This window comes from Babylonia areolata, chromosome 1, assembly GCF_041734735.1.
Source record: "Babylonia areolata isolate BAREFJ2019XMU chromosome 1, ASM4173473v1, whole genome shotgun sequence".
Taxonomy (NCBI): domain Eukaryota; kingdom Metazoa; phylum Mollusca; class Gastropoda; order Neogastropoda; family Buccinidae; genus Babylonia; species Babylonia areolata.
In genome coordinates, this window is record NC_134876.1 from 45489398 (window position 1) to 45511531 (window position 22134).

Sequence of the window (22134 nt, forward strand, 5' to 3'; positions counted from 1 at the left end):
CCCAGCAATTTCAGAAAATGACCCAATGTTAATTGAAGAATTTCACTCACCACAAAATAAACACAAGACCGCACAAGAAAAATCACGGTACAAGAAACCGCAAGACCAATGTTTGGGAAAGAAGACTTTGATATGTGTACCAATGTACCACCAACAATCCACATTTTGTTATTATTGTAAAATCATATATCTAGTGTTCCTGACATTTCCGTTTTTTTTAATGCTCACAACGCCAAGACACTACACAACACGGATTAGCATACTGTAACATTCTTTCACACCTCAGATCCAAACATTACGTGTGTTTTTTTTTAACCACTGCTAAACCCGATGATAAAAGTGTTGGTTGATAAAATAAAAGTCGGTGAAGGTAAACAATAATGGACTTTAGTATCATATGGTTCATTGGAGTTAGGTCTCTTCACCGCGTCTCTCTCTCTCTCTCTCTGTGTGTGTGTGTGTGTGTGTGTGTGTGCGCGCGCGCGTGCGAGTGTGTGCTGAAATCAAATCAATATTCAATTCTCTTTCCTTTACAGTTTGCAACGTTACTGGGCCCTACGATTCTGTAAACAATGTTGTCAAAGTTATCTGTTCTCATTCGGAACTTTGTCTCGAGGGCGAAAACGAGTGTTGCATAGCTGATACAGTAGTGCCAGAACTGAGCTCCTCATCATCCTTCCCCTTGTCACCTCTAAACGAAATATGCTGGAACTCATCTTCTGACCTGGAGTAGGGGAAGACAGGCAAAACAATAACCTAAAATGACCAGTCGCACACATTGGAAGGCATGTTATGTTAAAATGGTCAACACAGTGATTTGGATTTTTCCATCGGGGTCAATAAATTTCGAAGGGGCCTTGAGGGTGAAATTATTCATACTATTCATACAAGCATATACAGGCGCCCGCAACTTGCTCTTTCATACATTCGCCGATAAAAATTTAGTAAAGAAAATGACAAAGCGAGAGAGAGAGAGAGAGAGAGTGTGTGTGTGTGTCTGTGTGTTTTATGTTTATTGTAAAACGCTTTTGAGCTCCCTTTCAGGGAGGAAAGCGCTCAGAAAGTATCCATTATTATTATTATTATTATTAGAGAGAGAGAGAGCGTGAGACTGGGGGAGGGGAAAAGAGGGGTTGTGACGTATGTTACATGTTAAAAAAAAAAAAAAAAAAGTCACTCAAATTGTAAGGACGTTTCGCTCAGGATATCCACATCAGAAGGTCAAAGTTCAAGTTCACAACAATGCGTATTGAAGAAAATATTGAAGTTTAATTCAACTTGGTACAGTGATTTTTTTTTTTTTTTTTTTTTTTTTTGCCAGAACATATATGCTTTGTAAATCTAGAGGTCAAAGATAATATAAATGAGTGTCTTTTCGCCGGATGATCCGCTTTGTAGTCCTTTTTTCACGCAAATATCTTTGTTGAATTAAGTGCATATCACAAGTGAATCTTGAAGGTCTTGCCATCTCGTGTTTTGTATATAGTGATGAACGTGCGTTTCTTCTTTTTTTTTCTTTTTTTTCTTTTCTTTCTTTCTTTCTTTTCTTTTTTTGGAATGGGCACGTTTTACTGAGTACATTCTAAAAGCAGGCGCCATGTACTTGGTTTCGTGTCTGAAAACCTGCAGAGGTGTTGTGTAGTGTTTTGTTTCCGATTTGGTGAAGGATAAAGCGAAAAAACCAAAAAAGGACATTGCACACACTATTTGCCAGGAACATCTATATGCAAACAGAATCTAACAACTCTTGAAAAGACGAGAACGACTTTTCAAACCGTCATCAGATCATCATCTGAAATGAACTTATTCATAAAAAAGGGGGAAGAGAATTCATACTGAAGAGGTGATGTGGTTGAGAGGAAGAAAAACTAAGATATGAACCCCCCCCAACCCCCCCCCCCCCCCCCAAACAAAGCAATCTCTAATAATAATGATGATGATGATGATGATGACTATAATAATATCAAATGTATATTGCGCTGAATATTGTGCAGACGAAAAAACAAAAAGCTTTCACACAAATCCGTCACACGTACGCAAAACTCTGGTTCAAAAGTATGGACCCCCGCTCCCCCCACCCTCAAAAGAACGCAAAACGCTCATAAATATAAGCTAATAGAAAGCCAGAAAGCCAGAGAAAGTGAAGACCGGAAAGGGGAAGGGGGTATGTTGGAAAGAGGCAGGTTTTAAGGCTGGACTTCAAAGAACTGAGTGTAGTGGTTTGAAGAAGCGAAAGAGTGCTCGCTCCAAGTGCAGTATCGTCCAGAGACACAGAGAACGTGGTAATGGAGTAGATCTGCAGCTGATCGTTGAGAGTGAGATGTGTTATAGAGGTGAAGGCAGCCACAGCGATGTGAAGGGCCGGGTTTGTTTGTGCGTTCATAACAGAGAGTGATGATCTTGTTCTTTATTCTGTGAGAGACAGGGAGCTAATGGAGAAACTGAAAGAGAGGAGTGATTATTCTGTGTGGGACAGGAAGCCAATGGAGAGAGTGAAAGAGGGGAGTGATGTGTTCATATATTTTTCTTTCCGACGACAAGTCGAGCGGCAGGGTTTAGTTTTGTGCTGAAAGGAGTGACTGGATGAAGCAGGCAAACCAGACAAGACAGACTTTCAGCAGTCGAGGTGAGAAAGAATGAGAGGAGCGACGAAGTTAGATGTTGCGGTCGATGTACAGGTAATTTACTGATGAAACTCATACGCCGTTGTTCACAGCAGCAGGACTGACAGATCTGAGAGATACATTTTTGCACACACAGTGTGTGACTAAGGTTCTTGACAGAGCTGGAAAGAGGGGTTTATTTATTGTCAAGTTTGAATGAGCCAGTAGTGATGAGAGTTTCTGTGACTACTGTGAACATTGTTCTCGGGACCTTTTTGCCGCGTGGAGGATGTTTGGTTACATCACGAACATAACTTCATGAACATGAGGGGATGTCCGAGTGGCATTGTTCTCAAACGATGCTCACGGTCAAAGGACGTGTTTAACTTCATGAACATGAAGGGATGTCCGAGTGGCATTGTTCTCAAACGATGCTCACGGTCAAAGGACGTGTTTAACTTCATGAACATGAGGGGATGTCCGAGTGGCATTGTTCTCAAACGATGCTCATGGTGTAAGGACGTGTTTAACACAAAGTTCACTTGACACAAACACAACTTTGATGACATTTGTTTTGCGCCTTCACGTCATCATTTACAGTTGAAAACTCAAAACACAGCAATTATTTCACACACAACGTCCACGTTCTGAAATTGCAGTCGTTTTCAGAGTAGAAACCATGATGGATGTCTGCTCAGACGTGGCACTCCACTGATGAAAAACAACAACAATAAACAAAACTACCTATCTCCACCGACTTGCCATCTCTGTGTTCAAGACTTTCAAGGCATGTCGGTGTTTTCCTTTCGTAATCCAGTTAAGAAATTTCTTCGTAAATCGGTTATGAGAGCGTGCAGAAGTTTTCTGTTCTCTGGCATTGTTTACAAGCTTGAAGATTATACACGAATATAGCTCTTCTGTTAGTAAAGTGTAATCAAAACAATGAATGATGATATACGTTTGAATCGTTTGATGTTTGGTAGTGAGATAGTGGTTTATCTCACAGGAAAAAAAAGAAGAGATACGGCAGTGATAGAGGAAGGAGGGGAACACAACCATCACACTGTCCACATGAACCAAGCATGTGCTGTCGCCGTCTGTCCAATGCAGAGCAGCAAAATGTCCTCTGGCCACAGCTGACCGTCGTTGATTGGGCCTGGGGGACATGGGGGCGGGGGGTAGGTGGGTGGGTCGGGGGGAACAACGAGAAAAATATTCAACGAAGTGCTTGTTGAAGAAGAAAATTTGTCTACAGACAATGGGCTTCTCCACGCCTGTTTTCCCCAATCAAATACATGAAGCCAACGCACTCAGAGACAGAGAAAGAGAGAGGGAGAGGGAGAGAGAGAGATCTAAAACGGCAAAGAATCACATTGTACCCACACCACAAAGCCGGATATCAACAAGTTAAATAGCTTTATCCAAAGCTTCTCAATGGGCACACTGAATTCCATAAACCCGACGAAACACTGTTCTTCCTAGCCCAGCAATACCCGGCAGGGAGGTGTATATTTCCTTTTAAAGTCAACTGGAAAATACACAGGAATGCCAACGAATTGAAGATTTCTATTTATTATATCAATTAGAGGAGGAGGAGGAAAAGAAAGAGGATCAGGTGGAAGAAGTTGTAGAAGAGGAGAAGAAGAAAGGTGGATTTAAGTCGAAGGGAAGCTGTTCTACATGGCTGACCATACAAAAGATTCATTGTCAGTGTGTATCACTTAGTGTGAACTGTTCTATGGTATAAAGGTAGGCATTGTGCAGCGATTACAGCCAATATATACGTTTCAACTGATGATACTTTGTCATCTTGACAAGGTGGCAGCGCCTCTTCAACTGAAAGAAATACCACACAAAAGCAGAAAGAAAACATATTCGTGATTTACTTCTGTTGTTTTTTTCTTCTTCTAAAATCAAGCACTGGCTGGCTATGCGTGGGTAAAAAAAAAGAAGGAAAGCTCGAAGGGAGATATCAATATAAAAAGGCACATTTCACATTCCTACGAAACTTAAATTCACCATGCATTGTAATGCTAAGTAGTCTGTGTTAAGAAATTTGACGAGTGAATACAGCTTTCCGTCGCTGTCACAATGCCGTCAGCGTCTACAGATATTGTAGTGCACATCCGAGCACACTCATCTCCTGAAAACGAGTGCTGTCTGTCAGAAATGGTTCTTTTTCATAAGGAGCGATCAGCACATTAAATCATTAAACTCATGTAGACCTACTTTAAAGCTGTGACGCGCATACTTTATGATGGTGGAAACAAGTAAGTAACTGCCACTGTAACAGGAAGTGAATCATGTCTGTGTATTGTTTTTTGTTTGCTATTTCTTTGTGAACCTTTGATGTTCCTACTTTTTTGCTTGTAATACATCATTTATTCATCTATCCATATCGATCTGTTGTCGTGTTCACAATGACCACTTGGTGCAGGGTGGGGTGTTATAGGGGTCAGCATAGCAGAGGATATAGTCAGGTGACCAATTATTTCTGTATATGATTTCTGAGAATATAATACTTGTTTCTGTCTGCACAACCTCTGTCCCCGTGTTACTCGAATCATTCAAATGCTACAATCCTCACTGAAAAAACAACAACAACAACACATACTACAACTAACATGCATATCCACAACTGGACATGCAGCATGTCTAACAGCAACAAAACCCTTTTCACTGCAATGCTCCCACCTTCTTCACCATAGCCTGTGTATAATGTTGTGAACAAGCATCCAATATGGGAAAGGGCCGTATTCATTCGTGCGTTTTCGATTAGAGCACAAACCATTTCACAAACTTCAACAGAGCACTACGATCTTTATGCGGCTATTCTCTGTGCAAAGCATGCTGATAACAAACAGGTTTGTCCGTTGTTAGTGCGTTCCAGTTCCAACACACTGGGGTTAGTTGGGGAATGGGGGTGGTTTGTGGTGAATGGAAGAGAAGGAAGGTGGTGGGCGGATTATGTGTCAATGTGCCACAGATTATCACTGCCAAAAAACTGGCCAGAAAACCCAAATTGTTGGGCTACTTTCTCTCCCGTGTTTGATGGCGTTACGTGATACAAACCCAAGAACAAGTACGTGTCTAGAAAACACAATTCTTTCACAGTCAAATGAATCAACTGGTGAAATGATTGCCACTAGTTCCACTGTCTGATGATCTATTCTTCTAAAGTGCTCAGCCTGGCAGGCTAGGACGTCACAAGAAAAGAGAGGTGAATGTAATGGGACTGTGTATTCGGCATGTCATGTCAAACACACCCACAAAACACCCAATAAATGCAATATCGGATGAATGAAATGCACACTCTCAAAACCATATCCACAGTCGCGGTCACAAACGCAAGTCATTCATGTCTTGAGGACGTAGATAGTATCGAACGCTTCACTTTTGGCAAACAAGTGCAAACAGGGAGTACAAGAAACTAGTCAGCTTACATGAACAAGTACACACCCACACTAAAACGTACTGAAAGAGAAAACGGTACTCAACCGACCCAAAGAAACAATCAGAAACCACTGATGATTAACAGTGCAGTCGAGTCACATCATTTCTCTCGCAACTCCACATCCATTCCAAAAAATCATAACTGATGTTTGTACAATACTTGGAAAAATAGCAAACGAAAGTATGACCAGAGAACACTTTGACAAAGTATGGTACACTTTAAACATAATAAGTCTGAAAGACGGAACTAGGCTTGTAATGGCAGCATTCCTTTGCATTCATGCTCAAGAGCAGAGACATACTTTACCACTTTACCACTCCTGATCAACATTGCACACACAATCCACTTGTTCAGTCTTTCAGTTTTCATTCCACACTGTACTCAAGACACTTGGGCCAGTTATTGCAGTGATTTCACACACTGGAGACCGCGACAACTTGGTTGAAATGCCTCAAGTTCACAACTGCTGCTTTTAGTAATTCCTATTCTGTGAACCGTCGTGGCAGCACGGTTGCATCTGTTGATAAGCGTGTCAACAGTTTCATTTGGTTAATCAGGGCATCAAACGAAATGCTTAATCCCGTTTTCTTTTCTTTCTTATTTCTTATTTCTATTCAACATTTGCAATCAACGAGTTTGTTTGCATCACATGGTTCCTCAACAGTGAAAAAAGTCTACAAAATACAATGGTGTGTGAAACCCCTCTAACACCAACAAAAGAAACTTCCTCATTGAACATGCACATCACAAATTGATCTTTATTTTGGCTATCACAAGTTCCCCTCCACTGTACACTCATGAATTTCACAGATTCAAAATATTGCAACAAACCTCGTCAATCTGAACAAACAGGATAAATGAAAGAAAAGTTGCATTCCTTCTGCACAACACTGTATGAGAAACAAACGATTGACTTCTGCCGTATAAAGCACAGTGTAATAAGAAACATTCCCAACACTTGTTTGTCGTCAGTCTGCTGGGCCCCACTGGCTTGCAGTCGGCACAGTGTTGGGTAAGATCACACAGTTTTGGAAACAACAGTCTGCCCCATCAATGAAGTCTCCCGCCCTGAGGAGAGAGGAGATGTGTGCGTATTCAACAAGGGGCTGAGCTGTTGTCTGGACAGTCCCGGTCCAATGACTGACGGCCGGACAATGTTCGATGTCGAACTTTGGGGCTCTCCGGGTGGCTTCCCCCTGGGTTGGAAGAAGAAGGCAAGGGGGATAAGCCTGCGCTGGCTGGCTGAGGTGGAATGGGAGAGGGTTGCAATGGATGTGTTAGGACAGGGACCAGGAGGCTGCCCCCGCCCCGGGAGTCAGTCCCCACATCCACGTTTGTCAGAGGGTTCATGGAAGCGGAGAGGTGAGATAACAATGGCAATGCTGTCAGAGAGGAAGAGTCCCTGGAGGAGGCCGGGTGATCTGTCCTGGAGTGAGCAGAGGGGGGAAGAGGCGACGAGGGGATGGGGTAGGGCGACACACAAGGGTCAGACACAGCGCTGCTATGGTCACACTCCACAGGCACAGCCAGGGACTGGGGACGAGGGCCGGGGGGCACGGGGGATGTGGAACACATGTGAAGGCGTTGAATGGGGGGTGACCCTATGTGTCTTTCCTGCATCATGCCCGGCACGGGGGACTGGGGGCTGGGCAGCCCCTGTCCCAGCACGGGCACCTGCAGGAAGGAGCCGGGGCCGAAGGTCGGGGTCACGGGGTGATGGTGGAGGAGGCCCGGAAAGCCCGCCACAGGGGACCGCAGAGGGGTCAGGAGATGGGACTGCGGCGTGGCGGGACTGCTGGCTAGGCTCAGGCCTGACGTCACCTGCCGGAACGACGCGGGCGACACACTGTCCAGACCGCTCCCTGCCGACCTCAGCGGGGTGTTGGTGCTGCAGGGACTCCGCCCTTTCAGACTACCCGGGGTGCCGGATTTGCTGCTCCCCACGGAATCGCTCTTGGGCGTACGAACCTCTTCCCCCAGATCAAAACTGGAGTTATCGATGCCGGGGTCTTTGAGGTGGTGCTTGGCCTTCTTGCTGCCCCCACGGCGGGATGGGCAGGGGGACTTGGCCAGCGGAGAGATGGCCTGGTTGGAGCCCAGCCCGTAGCTGCGGGACACCCCGGAAGCGGTGTGGGAGCTGGAATGGATCATGGCGTCACAGTCCAGGGAGTGGCGGGAGTCCGGCACTGCGTGGGCCGAGGAGTGAGCAGCGTTGGAGGGGTCGTCCAGGTCGATGGAGGTGTAGGATACCAGGGTGGGCCGCACGTCGTCCTCGTCCTCCGCCGCCTCCCCGGTGATCATCTTGACCTCCTCGTCACACGCCGCCTCCTCGTCCGCCCAGTTGCTGATGAGCGAGTCCTCCATGTCGGAAGCCGTCTCCACGCTGCCGCACTGCGCGCCGCGAAGTTTTTCCTTGCGCGGCCCAGAGTCCACCATTCTCTGGGCCACGGGGTTGTCCTCCCCATGCTTCTCCCGCTTGTACTTGTCCTTGAAACGGCTGTACTTGGCCCCGCTGCTCCGGCTGCGAAGCAGGCGTTGTTTGAACCGTTGGTGCGGCGTCTTCTGCCCGGGGTCGCTGTCTAGCGAGTCCGACTTTGGCAGCGTGGGGTGGGACTGGGAGATGCCCTGGCTGTTCTTGGGCTTCTTCTTCAGGTCCGAGGTGGCGGCCTTCTCCTCCTCGCACTTGTCCCAGACGTTGGGCACGCTGCCGTGGTGCTGGTGGTGCAGGTGGCCATCAGAGCCCAGGTCCATGCTGAACTGCTTCATCAGGGGCCGCCGTGCCGCGGACTCTGACCGCAGGTGCATGAGGCGGGGGTTCTGCTGCACGGGGCTGAGGGGCGGTGACGTGATGTGGATGCCTGGCTCCGACAGACAGGGCGACACGGACCCGGGGGTCAGCAGGTGGGGACTGTGGGGCACGGGGCTGAGGGAGGCAGGGCTGAGCGAGGCGGGGCTGAGGGACAGAGGGCTCAGCAGGCCAGGGCTGGGCAGCAGGTGGCTGGGAGTGGACAGCGTCTCCATGGTGATGGTGACGCGGGCTGGAGATAGACTGCCTGGAACCACAGACACACTGAGCTAAAAAGAACAAAACATACGTTTTTTAAACAATATTTTTACAGACCATTATAATAAATAATAATAATGGTACTCCTATAGCGCTGAATCTTGTGCATAGACAAATCTAAGCGCTTTCGCACCAGTCATTTCTCACGTACGCATAACTCAACTGGAGAAACTAAAGACAAGGAAGAGGCAGGGAAGGGAGGCTATTTTGGGAAGAGGTGGGTTTTAAGGCCAGACTTGAAAGAGGTGAGTGTGGAGACTTGACGAAGCGAAAGAGGAAGTTCATTCCAATTGCAAGGTCCAGAGACAGAGAAAGAACGGCAGCCAACAGTCGAGAGTTTGAATCTGGGTATGCATAAATGGAGTGGATCCGAAGCTGATCGTAGTGAGCGAGATGGAGTGTAGAGTAGAAAGGCAGCCACAGAGATAGGAAGGGGCTGATTTGTGAATACATTTGTAGCATAGAGTGCTGATCTTGTACTTTATTCGGTGTGAGACAGGGAGCCAGTAGAGATGTTGCAAAAGAGGAGTGATGTGCTCAGATCTTTTCTTTCTGAGGACGAGTCGGGCAGCAGAGTTTTGTATGCGCTGAAGGGACTGAATGGATGAAGCAGGCAAACCAGACAATAGAGAGTTACAGTAGTCAAGGCGAGAGAGAATGAGAGAAACGACAAGTCTGGATGTTGCGTCAATGGACAGGTATTTCCGGATGGAACTGATGCGCCGCAGTTGGCAGTAGCAGGATTGACATGTCTGATTGATAAATTTTTGCATGGACAGTGTGTTGTCAAGGACAACGCCGAGGTTCCTGACTGAACTGGAAAGAGGGATGGATGTACTGCCAAGTTTGATTGTGTCAGTTGTAATGGAAGAGTTTTTGTTTAGTTCCTATGATCACTGCTTCAGTTTTGTCCGCGTTCAACTGTAACTTATTTAGAGTCATCCAATTTTGAATATCCAGGAAGCAGTTAGATGTTTCTTGCAAGAGCGACGACAGTTTTTCAGGTGTATCACTCTTCTGGAGTTGAGTGTCATCAGCATAAGAATGATGACTGACATTATGGCGGTTGATAATTTCAGCGAGAGGAGCAGTGTACAGTGTGAAGAGCACTGGGCCTAAAACAGATCCCTGTGGGACTCCATGTTCAATTTTAACGGGTTCAGACTGGTAATTATCAACAATGACAGACTCCCACCGCACATTTTTAACATTTGACTTTGCGGTATGGCCCCCGGCATGAAGGAAGAAACTGAGGGACGAAATGATGGACGTAGGAAAGGAAGAACAAGAAGAAAAGGAGGAGGAAGATATGAAGAAAGAAAAGAAAGAAGTGTTTATCATCTTTTCAGGTCTGAGGTACTAGACGAGACGAACAGTTTTCAAACAGCTGATATAAAACCAACCCACAAAGTCTGAATAAAGCCTTTATACGTATGGTTTGGGATACTACAGTCACATTTAGCAACACATTCATCAGTGAACGTCCTGCGAGTTGATGTCTTCTCCATGTCACTACCGTCACAGTGTGAATCCAGCCTGACAGACGAATGTTGCAGTGCCCTTCAGATCGTGTCCGCAGCCCAACAGTTTAACCTGTATTCCATTGCCGGAACTGGAATTACTCTCCAAAAGACACTTCTATGACGTGGATGACCCTCGATTGCTGCGGCCCCAGTCTTCCCATTTGAGCTCACAGTACACTTAGCTGAGAGTAGGAGACGGCCACGGGCCGAAAAACACTCACTTCTGATAGGGAGACAGAGACTACCAGCAACAAAAACACACACAGACATGGAACAATAGAGATATTAACAGACAGCAATGAACACAGACACACTGATAGAGAGATACAGATAGGCAACAACAAACACAGACCGCAACAAAACAGAGAGAGAGAGAGAGAGAGAGAGAGAGAGAGAGAGAGAGAGCCAGCCAGCCACAAGAAGACCATCAACAGAAAAATACTGTTGTCATAGTGATGGTCATGTAGTGTCAAGGTTTGTTTAGACAGAGACAGGCAAACAACCACGGACAGACAGAGTCATAGAGGATAGCACCACTACTAACTGCTGTTATCGGAGTAGTGGTAGTGTTGTGTCAATATTTATTTAGACAGAGACATGCAGACAAACAGACAGAGTCACAGAGGGAAACACACAGCCTGGGTAGAGCATCACTACTAACTGTTTTCATCGGACTGGTGGTTGTGTTGTGTCAATGACTGTTTGGACAGAGACCGACAAACAAACACGGACAGAGACATAGAGGGCAACACACGGCCAGATGAAAGCACCACTACTAACTGTTTTTATCGTAGTGGTGGTCATGTTGTGTCAATATTTACTGAGACAGACACACGCAGACAAACACAGACAGAGACACAGAGGGCAGCACTCAGCCGGGGCAGAGCATCACTAACTGTTGTCATCGGAGTGGTGGTCATGTTGTGTCGATATTTACTGAAACAGACACAGGCAGACAGACAGAGACATAGAGGGCAGCACACAGCCAGGGGAGAGCATCACTAACTGTTGTCATCGGAGTGGTGGTAATGCTCCTCGCTGGGCGGGCGGACGCTGAAGGCGAAGCTGGGGGGCTGGTTGGACACGGAGGTCACCAGGTCCGTGTCCTCCTCCTCCCCGTCCGCCTGGCTCACCTGCACAACACCACACCACACAGTCACCATGGCAACAATAACAACACCCACTACAGGTACGGTTCCAGGAACTCGCCATAAAAAAAAAAACAAAAAAAAAAACGAAACCGAAACTGACTGACTTAACCGTCGACCCGTTCGACGAACATGAATCAACCAGTGTGGTGTATGGTTTACATCAAGTTAATATTTAAGCATTTTATGTGCTTTGTGTATATATGCTGAGTGACTGTGCTTCACGTGCAGTGTTTGTGTTTTATGCTTCAAATCAATTTCTCTTATTAATTTTTTTTATATAGATAATATAGCATTCTGTATTCTGCAATCAATTATACCAAAACAAAACAAAACAACAACAACAAAAAACCCACAAACAAACAACAACAAAAAACCCAACCAAACAAACAAAAAACCCAAAACAAAACAAAACAAAACAAAAAAACCACAACTAAAACAACAACCCCCCCAAAAAAAACAACAACAACAACAAAAAACAACGACAAAAACCAGCAAACCCTCAACAAGACAACAAATCAACCAACCAGTTATACACCCGATCAAACAATCAATCGTTCAAAATTGTGGGTCAGTCCATAACCTGCATCTACCACTCTAATCAAGTAAAGATCTACTCAAACCAACACATGAACGAGGGTCTAGAACTGTACAAACTTAATGTATTCATTTGTCAAACCCAGACACCACCTCAGAACCTTTTAAAGCTTCTTCTTCACGTGACAATCTTGTCATCTCATCGTCCAGTGTGTCTGTACCCGTTACCCAGTCTCTCCGAGAAAACTAATCTTTCAATACCTGGGACTCTTGAAATGGAAGCATAGCAAATTCTGCATTCCCGACGTGTATCGTCGAGCCGGCAGTAAACTTCATAATAATTATTATAGATCCGATTAATTTCTCTTATGTGTGTCTTTCCTTTTTAAAAGTGTAATGTATTCACTTGTTTATCTATTCTATTTCCTTGTATGTTAATGTCTTATGCATACCTAGGGTGATCTTTTATGGCCTAATTTGCGCATTGGGTTTAAGCGTATACATGTCTGGTCTCTGCTCCCTAAAATTGTTAAAGCGGATTTGGTGTAGCGTACATGGATCAGCCCTCACGCTTAGACACCTCCTGGAAACTGAAACTGAACTCTCACCTCATCGGAGTTTTCGGTGACGCCTTTGGGGTAACAGTCGGAGTTCATATTATTCTTAGTAACAATCATCAGTAATGATGAATGGTATTCGTACAGCGATTTTGTCCAAGCAGATTTAGACTCTATGCGCTGGAAATCAAATCACCCATTTGACTTGCAGCCCACCCGAAAGTGACTGACTGTACGTACCTCAACCATATACACACATCCATGAGCAGAAAACAGATTGACAGTGAAGGAAAAAATCTTGTTCATGTTCTTGTTGCTTTTAGTATAGCCGACCGCGCAGGGCCATATCAGGACTGTCAAACCATACAAGCGCTCAACCGAGTCAACTTAAAACCGTCACATCTGAAAAAACAACAACAAAAAACAAAACAAACAAACAAACAACAACAACAACAAAAACAACAACAAAAAACCCCACCACACAAACAAAAAACAACACCACTAGGGCAAACCCACAAAACAGGAGAGAAAATCACACAAAGAACGCTTCACAGAACAAATGAGTTTTTAGCTGGGATTTGAACTGAGGGATTGTTGGTTGGTGCAAAAGATCAACAGACAGCGAATTCCAGGCAGTGGGAGCACAAAAAACCAAAACTCCGGTAGCCGAAAGATTTTAAGTTCATTCTGGGCACTTTAACGATTTTTTCCCCATAGAGGACCGGAGGGAACGCGAAGGTTTGTATGTGAGAAGTGCTTCAGGCAGATAATGCAAAAGTGCCCCATTTAAATGGCGGTAAGCAAGTGTAACAGATCACATGTGTGTAAGGCTATGTTTATGTTTCAGTGGTCTAGTAAGACAAGGAGTGACAACTTATAGGAAAGACGTCAGGAGCGAATGACGTCATTTGCAGTTTCTGCAGTTTCGGAAAGCATTTTTTAAAGGCCGGACTTACTGTTTACAATCCTTGATTTGTTCATGAAAATACAGATGGGGATCGAAAGAAAATCTGTACATAGTTCATGTGTAAAGATCATCATACCTCCGGGACTGGCTGAGGCTTTGGGATTATCATTATTACTATAATTTTACGGGATAAAAAGAGAATAAATAAAAATGAGGTCTTGTTTTGTCGAAATATGAAATTCGTGTCTTGACGTCACTGTTGTAAAATGGAATGCTAAAAGAATACACCACAAGCCCATATATTTACACATAAATAAATTCCATTACATGCTCATTTTGGGCACATTAAAGATTGTTTCCCTTGAGGGCCGGTGGAAACTCGAAGACTTGTATGTGAGAAGTGCTTCAGACAGATCAGGCGGAAGTGCCCCATCAGAATAACGGTAGGCAAGGACTATCACTATGTAATGGCTGCGGAACTAACTGGTAACCAATGTAGCTATTTCAGAAGTGGTGTCACCGATCGCTCTTACTTGGGCTTTCTCAGAATAAGCCACAGGCACCGTTTTGAGCTCGCTTTAACCGCGAAAATTCTTCTGCTGGGAGTGTGGAGAAAATAGAATTGCATAAATTCAGACGAGAAGTGACGAAAGTTGAAGCAAGGCAAGCGCACGAGGTTGCAGTAAGGAATGACCGAATGGATGAAATACGCCTCAAATCCAGGAAAGAAGCGAAATAAACATTGTTAATACGTCTGTGCATGGACAGAGTCTGATCAAGTGATCCCTGAGATACTTCACGGACAGTCTGAAAGGAATAATGCTTCCCACAATGTCTGCTGATCCACAGCCTGTCATTCCCAGACGATCGGACAAACCAACAGGTGAGAGTTCTGTTTTATCTTTATTTTTGACTCATTTGTGTAAACAAAGTGAGTCTATGTTTTAACCCAGTGTTCAGTTGTCTCTGTGTGTGTGTGTGTGTCCGTGGTAAACTTTAACATTGCCATTTTCTCTGCAAATACTTGTCAGTTGACATCAAATTTGGCATAAACATAGGAAAAATTCAATTCTTTCCAGTCATCTTGTTTAAAACAATATTTCACCTCTGGGATGGACACAAAAGTTTTTTTTAAAAGAAGCCAAATTATATGCAAACTGAATTAACTGTTATATTTATATATATTTTTTTTATTATCTAAACTTGGCACTTTGATCTGATATTCTGACACAACAACAAGAGCAGTCATTTTTATCATTTTTTTTGTTCAAACAGGAACTTCTTTTGCTAAGCATGGAAGTTATATTTATTTGCATGATTTTGGTGCAGATAGTAAAAAAGGGAAATTAATCTGTAATTAATGCTAGGGGGCTTAATTTGCTTTAAACTGATCTTTCTCATCTTAAACATTACATTTTGAAATTATACTCAATACATAAAAAGCTTGTGTGTTTTACTCTCAGTGTACAGGGCTTTCACTATGTTTATTCGCCCAAATGGTCTTTTTCGGAAAATACTAAAATCAATACGACGAGTGGACTTTATAGATCTATTGGCTGAGCCCTGAAGGTCATGGGCAAATCAACTGCGTACACATATTTATACATATTCAAAGCGCGTGCTCATATTCTTCGCGAACGCGAACGACGCCATTTTGTTTCAAGTTGTTGGCCTGCCCGTTCAATCCTATATTCAATCGACAATACACGATAACGTGTGATGGAAAGTTGGAGGAGACTGTTAAATATTTATTCAGAGAAAGATTTGTGAACGCCTCATCACTTACTGGATTATGCCCCAAACTGCCATAAAAATAACCACAGAATCAGTGGGAATTCACAGTTAAAAATAATAAACCATGAGAGTTAATACCCTTGAATTGATGAAACGCAAAATTTTCCAGTCGTGACTTTTCTCAAAATGAAGTCCTTTTCACTTCATATGACGTTTAAAAATACTTGTACTTGGCTCTACATGTTATTAGTTTAACAAAATACTCAATTTTCATATCAACTTTAAAACTATAAAACTAGAATGAACATAAAAGAGAAATTGAATCCACCGTGTCAACTGGGTGTAACAAAACTTGTACATCTATCTAGATCCAGAGAAAACGGCTAAATGTTGCAGTGTGATTGCGGCGATAGCCAGGTCTCCTTTACCGCGGACTTAAAAAGAATTTTTAATTGCCCTTAAAGATTTTTTAAATGCCCAAGATACACCAGAATAATACGATTTCAACAGCGTTCTCACTGCGAATGCCGGAATCGATTTATCGCCCTTTAAAAAAAAAGCATGTTTATATATTATATTTTTGAACGTCAGTTAAGGAGCCATGATAGTGTAATGGATACGACAGATTCTTCTCACCCGAACACGCTGGGTTCGAATCTGCCATTAGGACTTTTTTTCTTTTTCTTTTAACCCGAAGCTTTATAACAACAAATACAGAACACATTTTAATGATTAGATTTTTTTAAAAGTGTATCACAAGTGAGTCTTGAAGGCCTTGCCTCTCTTGTCTGATCTGTGTTCGGCACAAACTTTTCAATATTCATGCATGTAAGGTAGTGATAAGGAACTCTAGGGAGAGCTGGACAATGCAAGGTCTTCAGAGAAGAAGCCCACCCTCAGTCAAGTGTTTCGGCCCCTTAACTCCTTACAATCTAAGGGGTCCGGGCCACACCCAGGTCATTCTCGTATAATCTCTTTCAGTTTTTCTCACCTCATCGGAGTTTTCGATGACGCCTTTGGGGTCACTGTCGTTGGTGCCCTCCTCGTCCACCTTGTCGCCGTTGTCGTCGTTGGCATTGTCTCCTGGCGCGCTGCCCGTGCCGTCGTCATCAGTGGCCTGGTGGTGGGCCTCCTTCAGCACGGACAGAAACACCTGACACGTCACGCTTTAGTCCTCGCTGTTTCAGGTCTGCCCTCGTGTGTGTTGTGTTGTGTTGTGTTGTGTTGTGTGTGTGTGTGTGTGTGTGTGTGTGTGCACGGACAGAAACACTTGACACGTCACGCTTTAGTCCTTGCTGTTTCAGGTCTGCCCTCGTGTGTGTTGTGTTGTGTTGTGTTGTGCAGTGCAGTGTGTGTGTGTGTGTGTGTGTGTGTGTGCACACGGACAGAAACACCTGACACGTCACGCTTTAGTCCTCACTGTTTCAGGTCTGCCCTCATGTGTGTTGTGTTGTGTTGTGTTGTGTGTGTGTGTGTGTGTGTGTGTGCACGGACAGAAACACTTGACACGTCACGCTTTAGTCCTCGCTGTTTCAGGTCTGCCCTCGTGTGTGTTGTATTGTGTTGTGTTGTGTTGTGTTGTGTGGTGTGTTGTGTGTGTGTGTGTGTGTGTGTGTGTGCACGGACAGAAACACCTGACACGTCACGCTTTAGTCCTCGCTGTTTCAGGTCTGCCCTCGTGTGTGTTGTGGTGTGTTGTGTTGTGTTGTGTTGTGTTGTGTTGTGTGTGTGTGTGTGTGTGTGTGTGTGTGTGTGTGTGTGTGTGTGTGTGCACAGACAGAAACGCCTGACACCTCACGCTTTTTATCTACGCTGTTTCGGTTCTTGCCTTCGTGTCAGTGTGTGTGTGGGGTAGGGTGGGGGGATGGGTGTGGGGGTGAGTGTGTGTGTGTGTGTGTGTGTGTGTGTGTGTGTGTGTGTGTGAGAGAGAGAGAGAGAGAGAGAGAGAGAGAGAGTGAAACAGCTGACACCTCACGCTTCAGTCCTCGCTGTTTCGGCTCTTGCCCTCGTATCAGTGTGTGTGAGGGAGTGTGTGTGTGGGGGGTGGGGTTGGGTGGAGAGGTGTGTGTGTGTGTGTGTGTGTGTGTGTGTGTGTGTGTGTGTGTGTGTGAGTGGACGGGGCGTGGGGAGGGGAAAGTGTGAGTGTGTGTGTGTGTGGTATGAATGTGTGTGTGTGTGTGTGTGTGTGTGTGTGTGTGTGTGTGTGTGTGTGTGCGCGTGCGAATATATTCAGAGACAGATAGAGATTGAGTGAGAGAGAGAGAGACAGAGAGAGAGAGAGAGTAATGTGTGCCTGTATCATGATGTGTGTATGCGTATGAGCACGCGCGAACACTTGTGCATTTGTTTGTACCAATGCACGCCATTACAGGCATTCACTATCATGACCTTAGTTTTTGTTTGATATGAAATGTACAATCTCCACTTAAACTAACAGGTAAAATGAAACTTCAACATACAACGTTTGCAACAAACGAACACGATAAGTCCCCATCTTGCGCAAAATTGAAATAAACATATCAACATGATGTTTGATGTGTTGTGTCATAACGTGCAGATCATCATTAGTGACTTTAATCTTTGCCTGTATGTTAGACACCAAACATATCAAACATAATACAAGAGATCATAATCAATGCTTAGAATTTTCTTTTATGTGACACTAAAACACCAAATTACGACACAGTGAAATGACAAGCATGTAAACCTCCTGTTTTCTTCAGGCAAAGTGAAATTTTTTAACCAATGAATGGTACACAAAATGTGCCCGGAAACACACATGTAAATATGTTACATTACTCAATCAAAACAATTTGAACAGCACATTTGTTTTCGTGTCCATTTGCAAATAATTCTGACATTGTTATTTTGTCTCCTGTTTTATAACAGGTAACAAGGAAAATAAACATGTGGGGAAAATACATGCACAAACAAAAGAACAAAACATAATGAATTGACCTAATATTCCCCAAACAAGTGACGATGAAAATGAACCCATGTGCAGACATTACTACTCTAAGAAAAAATGAACAAAAACAAAAACAACAACAACAAAAAAAGAAATGGAATGAAATGGAATGAATCGAAACCAACCACCAAAGGATGAATTCGATAAAGTAAATAACAATACATATAAGGAAGTAAACCAAAATCAACGGCAAATATTTCGTATCATTCTCAAACACACATGCGTTGAGAAACATTCAAAAATCGTGGAAGGTGCCACATTCACCGAGTGAAAAATACAGGCATGCTTACATAAAGACTGCTACGTTAAAAAAGATAGAACAGTGCGATAGATCGGATACTAGTGCTGTCTATTTCAAGTCCCTGCCCCCGCCCCCTACCTCACTCACATGCACACATGCCTGAGCATGCGCGCTATGCACAGTAGACCACTATCATCACTAAACTAAATGGACGAAACAGCATAATCAAAGCAAACCATGAGGATTAAAACATCAACAAGTGAACCGAAATAAACACTCCAAAATTCAAACTATCAAAAGGAATGCAAACAGAACAGTTATAAAGCCGATACTGACGCAACGAGTTCAATAAAAGCTGGAAGACTGAGGTAAAGAAAAGACTGAAAAAAAAGCAACGAAATACACCGAAACAAAAGAAAGAAAAGAAGCAAAGCCGATGGAAACAAAATAATTATGCAAGAAGAAGGTGATGAAGAAAAATGATACATTTAGAAATCACCGCAATGAAAAATGATTGAAATCATTTGTGCTCAATCATTCAGTTATTGTTTAACAATTAACGCATAAACCTAACACCTTCCGAACTGAAATTTCGTGAAAGATATATTTTTGGGTTTGATTTACAGTGTATTCATATGAAAACGAGCACGATAACCATTTCTGTCAGTATGACACTCTCTGTGAATTGTCTCTGTGGTCCGTGGTCCAAATGCCACAGCAAGCGGACAGAATCACACAATCCATGACATAAACCACTCAACACATTTCGTCCCAAGCTTTTGAAGCAGCAGGATTTCTGACAGTCTTCAGCAGTATAATGAAGGCTGATCAATACAATACAGGTATGTATCATTTGTTTTGTTTTTATTAAAGCAGAAATGAAATCGTTACTCATTATCCAAAACTTTCGCTTGCACATACACGGGTACTTTACATTTTAGTTTTATTGATCGTCTTCCTTACAAAACGAAACAAAAACTCAGGAGGAGGGATGCAGCAGTTGGTGAAAACTCAAAATGTGACTCTACACACGAAAAAAAACTACTGTCTTCTGCATGAAGTCCTCTACAAAAAAGCGAAGCTTCCATCAGGCGGCAGGTCATACCTTGAGCTCAATGCCTTCATCTCGTTTACCCAGTTCCAGTGCAGCCATTTCCTGTCTTAACTCCTCTTCCACTTCATCGTCCAGCTCTTTATACTTGTAGGTTTCCTGTTAGTAGTCACATGCAAGGTAACACAAGCACACACTCACACTCCATGCTGCCAAACCCCCACACACAAGGCACACAGATTCTGCCGTGTGCACAGTTTGTGGCTCAACACAGGAAGAAGGCAGCACTAAGCACTTATGGCACCACAATTCACAACTGAGCTATGAATACTCATCATCCATTCTGAAAAAAAAAGAATCATAGCTCTGAAGTAGTTTCAATGGAGTCTGGGACTATCAAGTGCCAAGCAGTTTATAGTGAATTGTATTTCAGTACATGTATAGTAATGAATATTTCCAGACAAATGAAGCCACTTTAATAAATGAAATAGCAACTCGCGGCAAATTACAGTCCAACTATCAATCTCTTAATATTGCAGTTTTGAACATCAAATGAAAATATTCAACAAACAAAGATGAATAATGAATTCTTTTATGTTAGAAAATGTTAACCAGGATCCTCTGTACTCAACTGTAAATGATTTTATCAAAGGGAAATTGTGATTTCCTGTCTTTTTGATTAATTCATTCATCTTTACTCATCCTATAATATCAAATGATCAAGAAAATAAAGCAAAAGAGGAAGAGAGATAGAAAGACAGAGAGAGAGAGAGAGAGAGAGAGAGAGAGAGAGAGAGAGAGAGAGAAATGGTTTAGTTCTTTTTATAAACGTATCTGCTATTCCACAACGGCACATTTTGCCTTAACATTATAACTGGAATAAGTTGTTTCTGGTCACAATCACTTGTGATAAAATAACTTGACAAACGATGAGCAATGCTTTCAGAAGTACCGCACTCACAAGACAAGTGCAAATAGAAACAAAAAACTTGTAGTAGGTTTGATCCACATTGGAATGTGCAGCCAGAAAAAAAAGATGGGAAAATTTGAGAGAACTGTGACACATACATATACGGCTTAACTTAGTGTGTATAACGACGACCGCAAAGAAGAAATCAAACAGCCTGCACATTACACATACACACACGGAAACACAAACACGCACACTGATGCGTGCAGCAGGAAAAAAAACAAAAACAAAAACATGACTGGAGAACTGTACGACAAGCAAACATGATCATTTCTTAAATATGCATAAAGAACACCCACATTTATACCCGCACAACTTTCTGCCCTTGACTCGTATTCTGTTGACTCGATTGAATCTTCCATTAGATCGTATCTGTTTTGTGACATTTCTCTTCATTTGATGTTAAAATACCAAATATCTTACACCTTCAGTAGGTCTGACTTTTGAAGTATTAGTAAAACCAATACTACACACACACTCACACACACACACACAAAACGCAAACACATACAGCCTTGTTTGTGCGTACGCTCGTACACACACACACACACACACACACACATATATATATATATATATATATATATATATGAAGGAACATTATTTCATGAGTCATTCTTCATTAATCAATTGATTCACGTAACTGTGAATAAGTTATAGTATCTAAAAATATCCATGAAATCATCTTTTGTATATAACAGTAGTGCATTAAAATACGTGGTCACTTTTACATTAATCAGTTTTGTAGATTGCATGGTGGTGTGAATCCACCCCAAAATGACTTCCCATTTGAGCAAACAATGAATTCACGTGGAAGTTACCGTTTTAGAGCAAAGGGTTCAGCATGTCAAACGCCACAGGATCTATTTCCACAACTGGCAATGCTGAAGTTTAGCATTCAAAACAGATCGAATCATTCATTGGTTCACACGTGTGTTTTGCGATTCAGTAATTAACCACCCCAATCCAAAAAACTGAAATGCAACAACTGTCTACTAGTTCATGTAATGCACCAGTCTGACCTCGCTTTTAATACATTTAATGCAAACATTGTTTGGCTTTCACCGTACAGTTGAAGGCAACACGACTGCATTCTGAAATAACGCTGATGGTTTTTAATGCGAAAAAAACTGTCTAGCTTTTACAAAGTCAGCCTGAATACATTCTGAAATAATCCAGACGGCATTTAATGCACAAACTGCCTGGCCTTTATCACATCACTGGCTTTTAACATAGCATTAAATGGTATTCTGAAATACAGCAGAAGGATTTTACTGCACAAGCTGCTTGTTCTGAACACACGACTGCACAGTCAGCATGGCTGTGAGTATTCCAGCGCCACAACCATTTCTTGCCATGCACTTCAGCACACACTGT

At 43.1% G+C, this 22134-nt stretch overlaps 1 protein-coding gene across 1 annotated transcript in view; it reads right to left on the reverse strand.

Moving 5' to 3' along the window:
- Window positions 1-2554: 2554 nt before the first annotated feature.
- LOC143283449 (voltage-dependent T-type calcium channel subunit alpha-1I-like) overlaps window positions 2555-22134 on the reverse strand; it is an 87540-nt gene continuing 67960 nt past the window's right edge. The window contains exons 31-34 of the mRNA XM_076589689.1: window positions 19842-19946; window positions 16519-16659; window positions 11651-11777; window positions 2555-9110 (exon numbers count right to left, since the gene is read on the reverse strand). Of these exons, the coding sequence (XP_076445804.1) occupies window positions 7153-9110; window positions 11651-11777; window positions 16519-16659; window positions 19842-19946 (2331 nt within the window). The 3' untranslated portion in view covers window positions 2555-7152. The remainder of the gene's footprint in view (window positions 9111-11650; window positions 11778-16518; window positions 16660-19841; window positions 19947-22134) is intronic.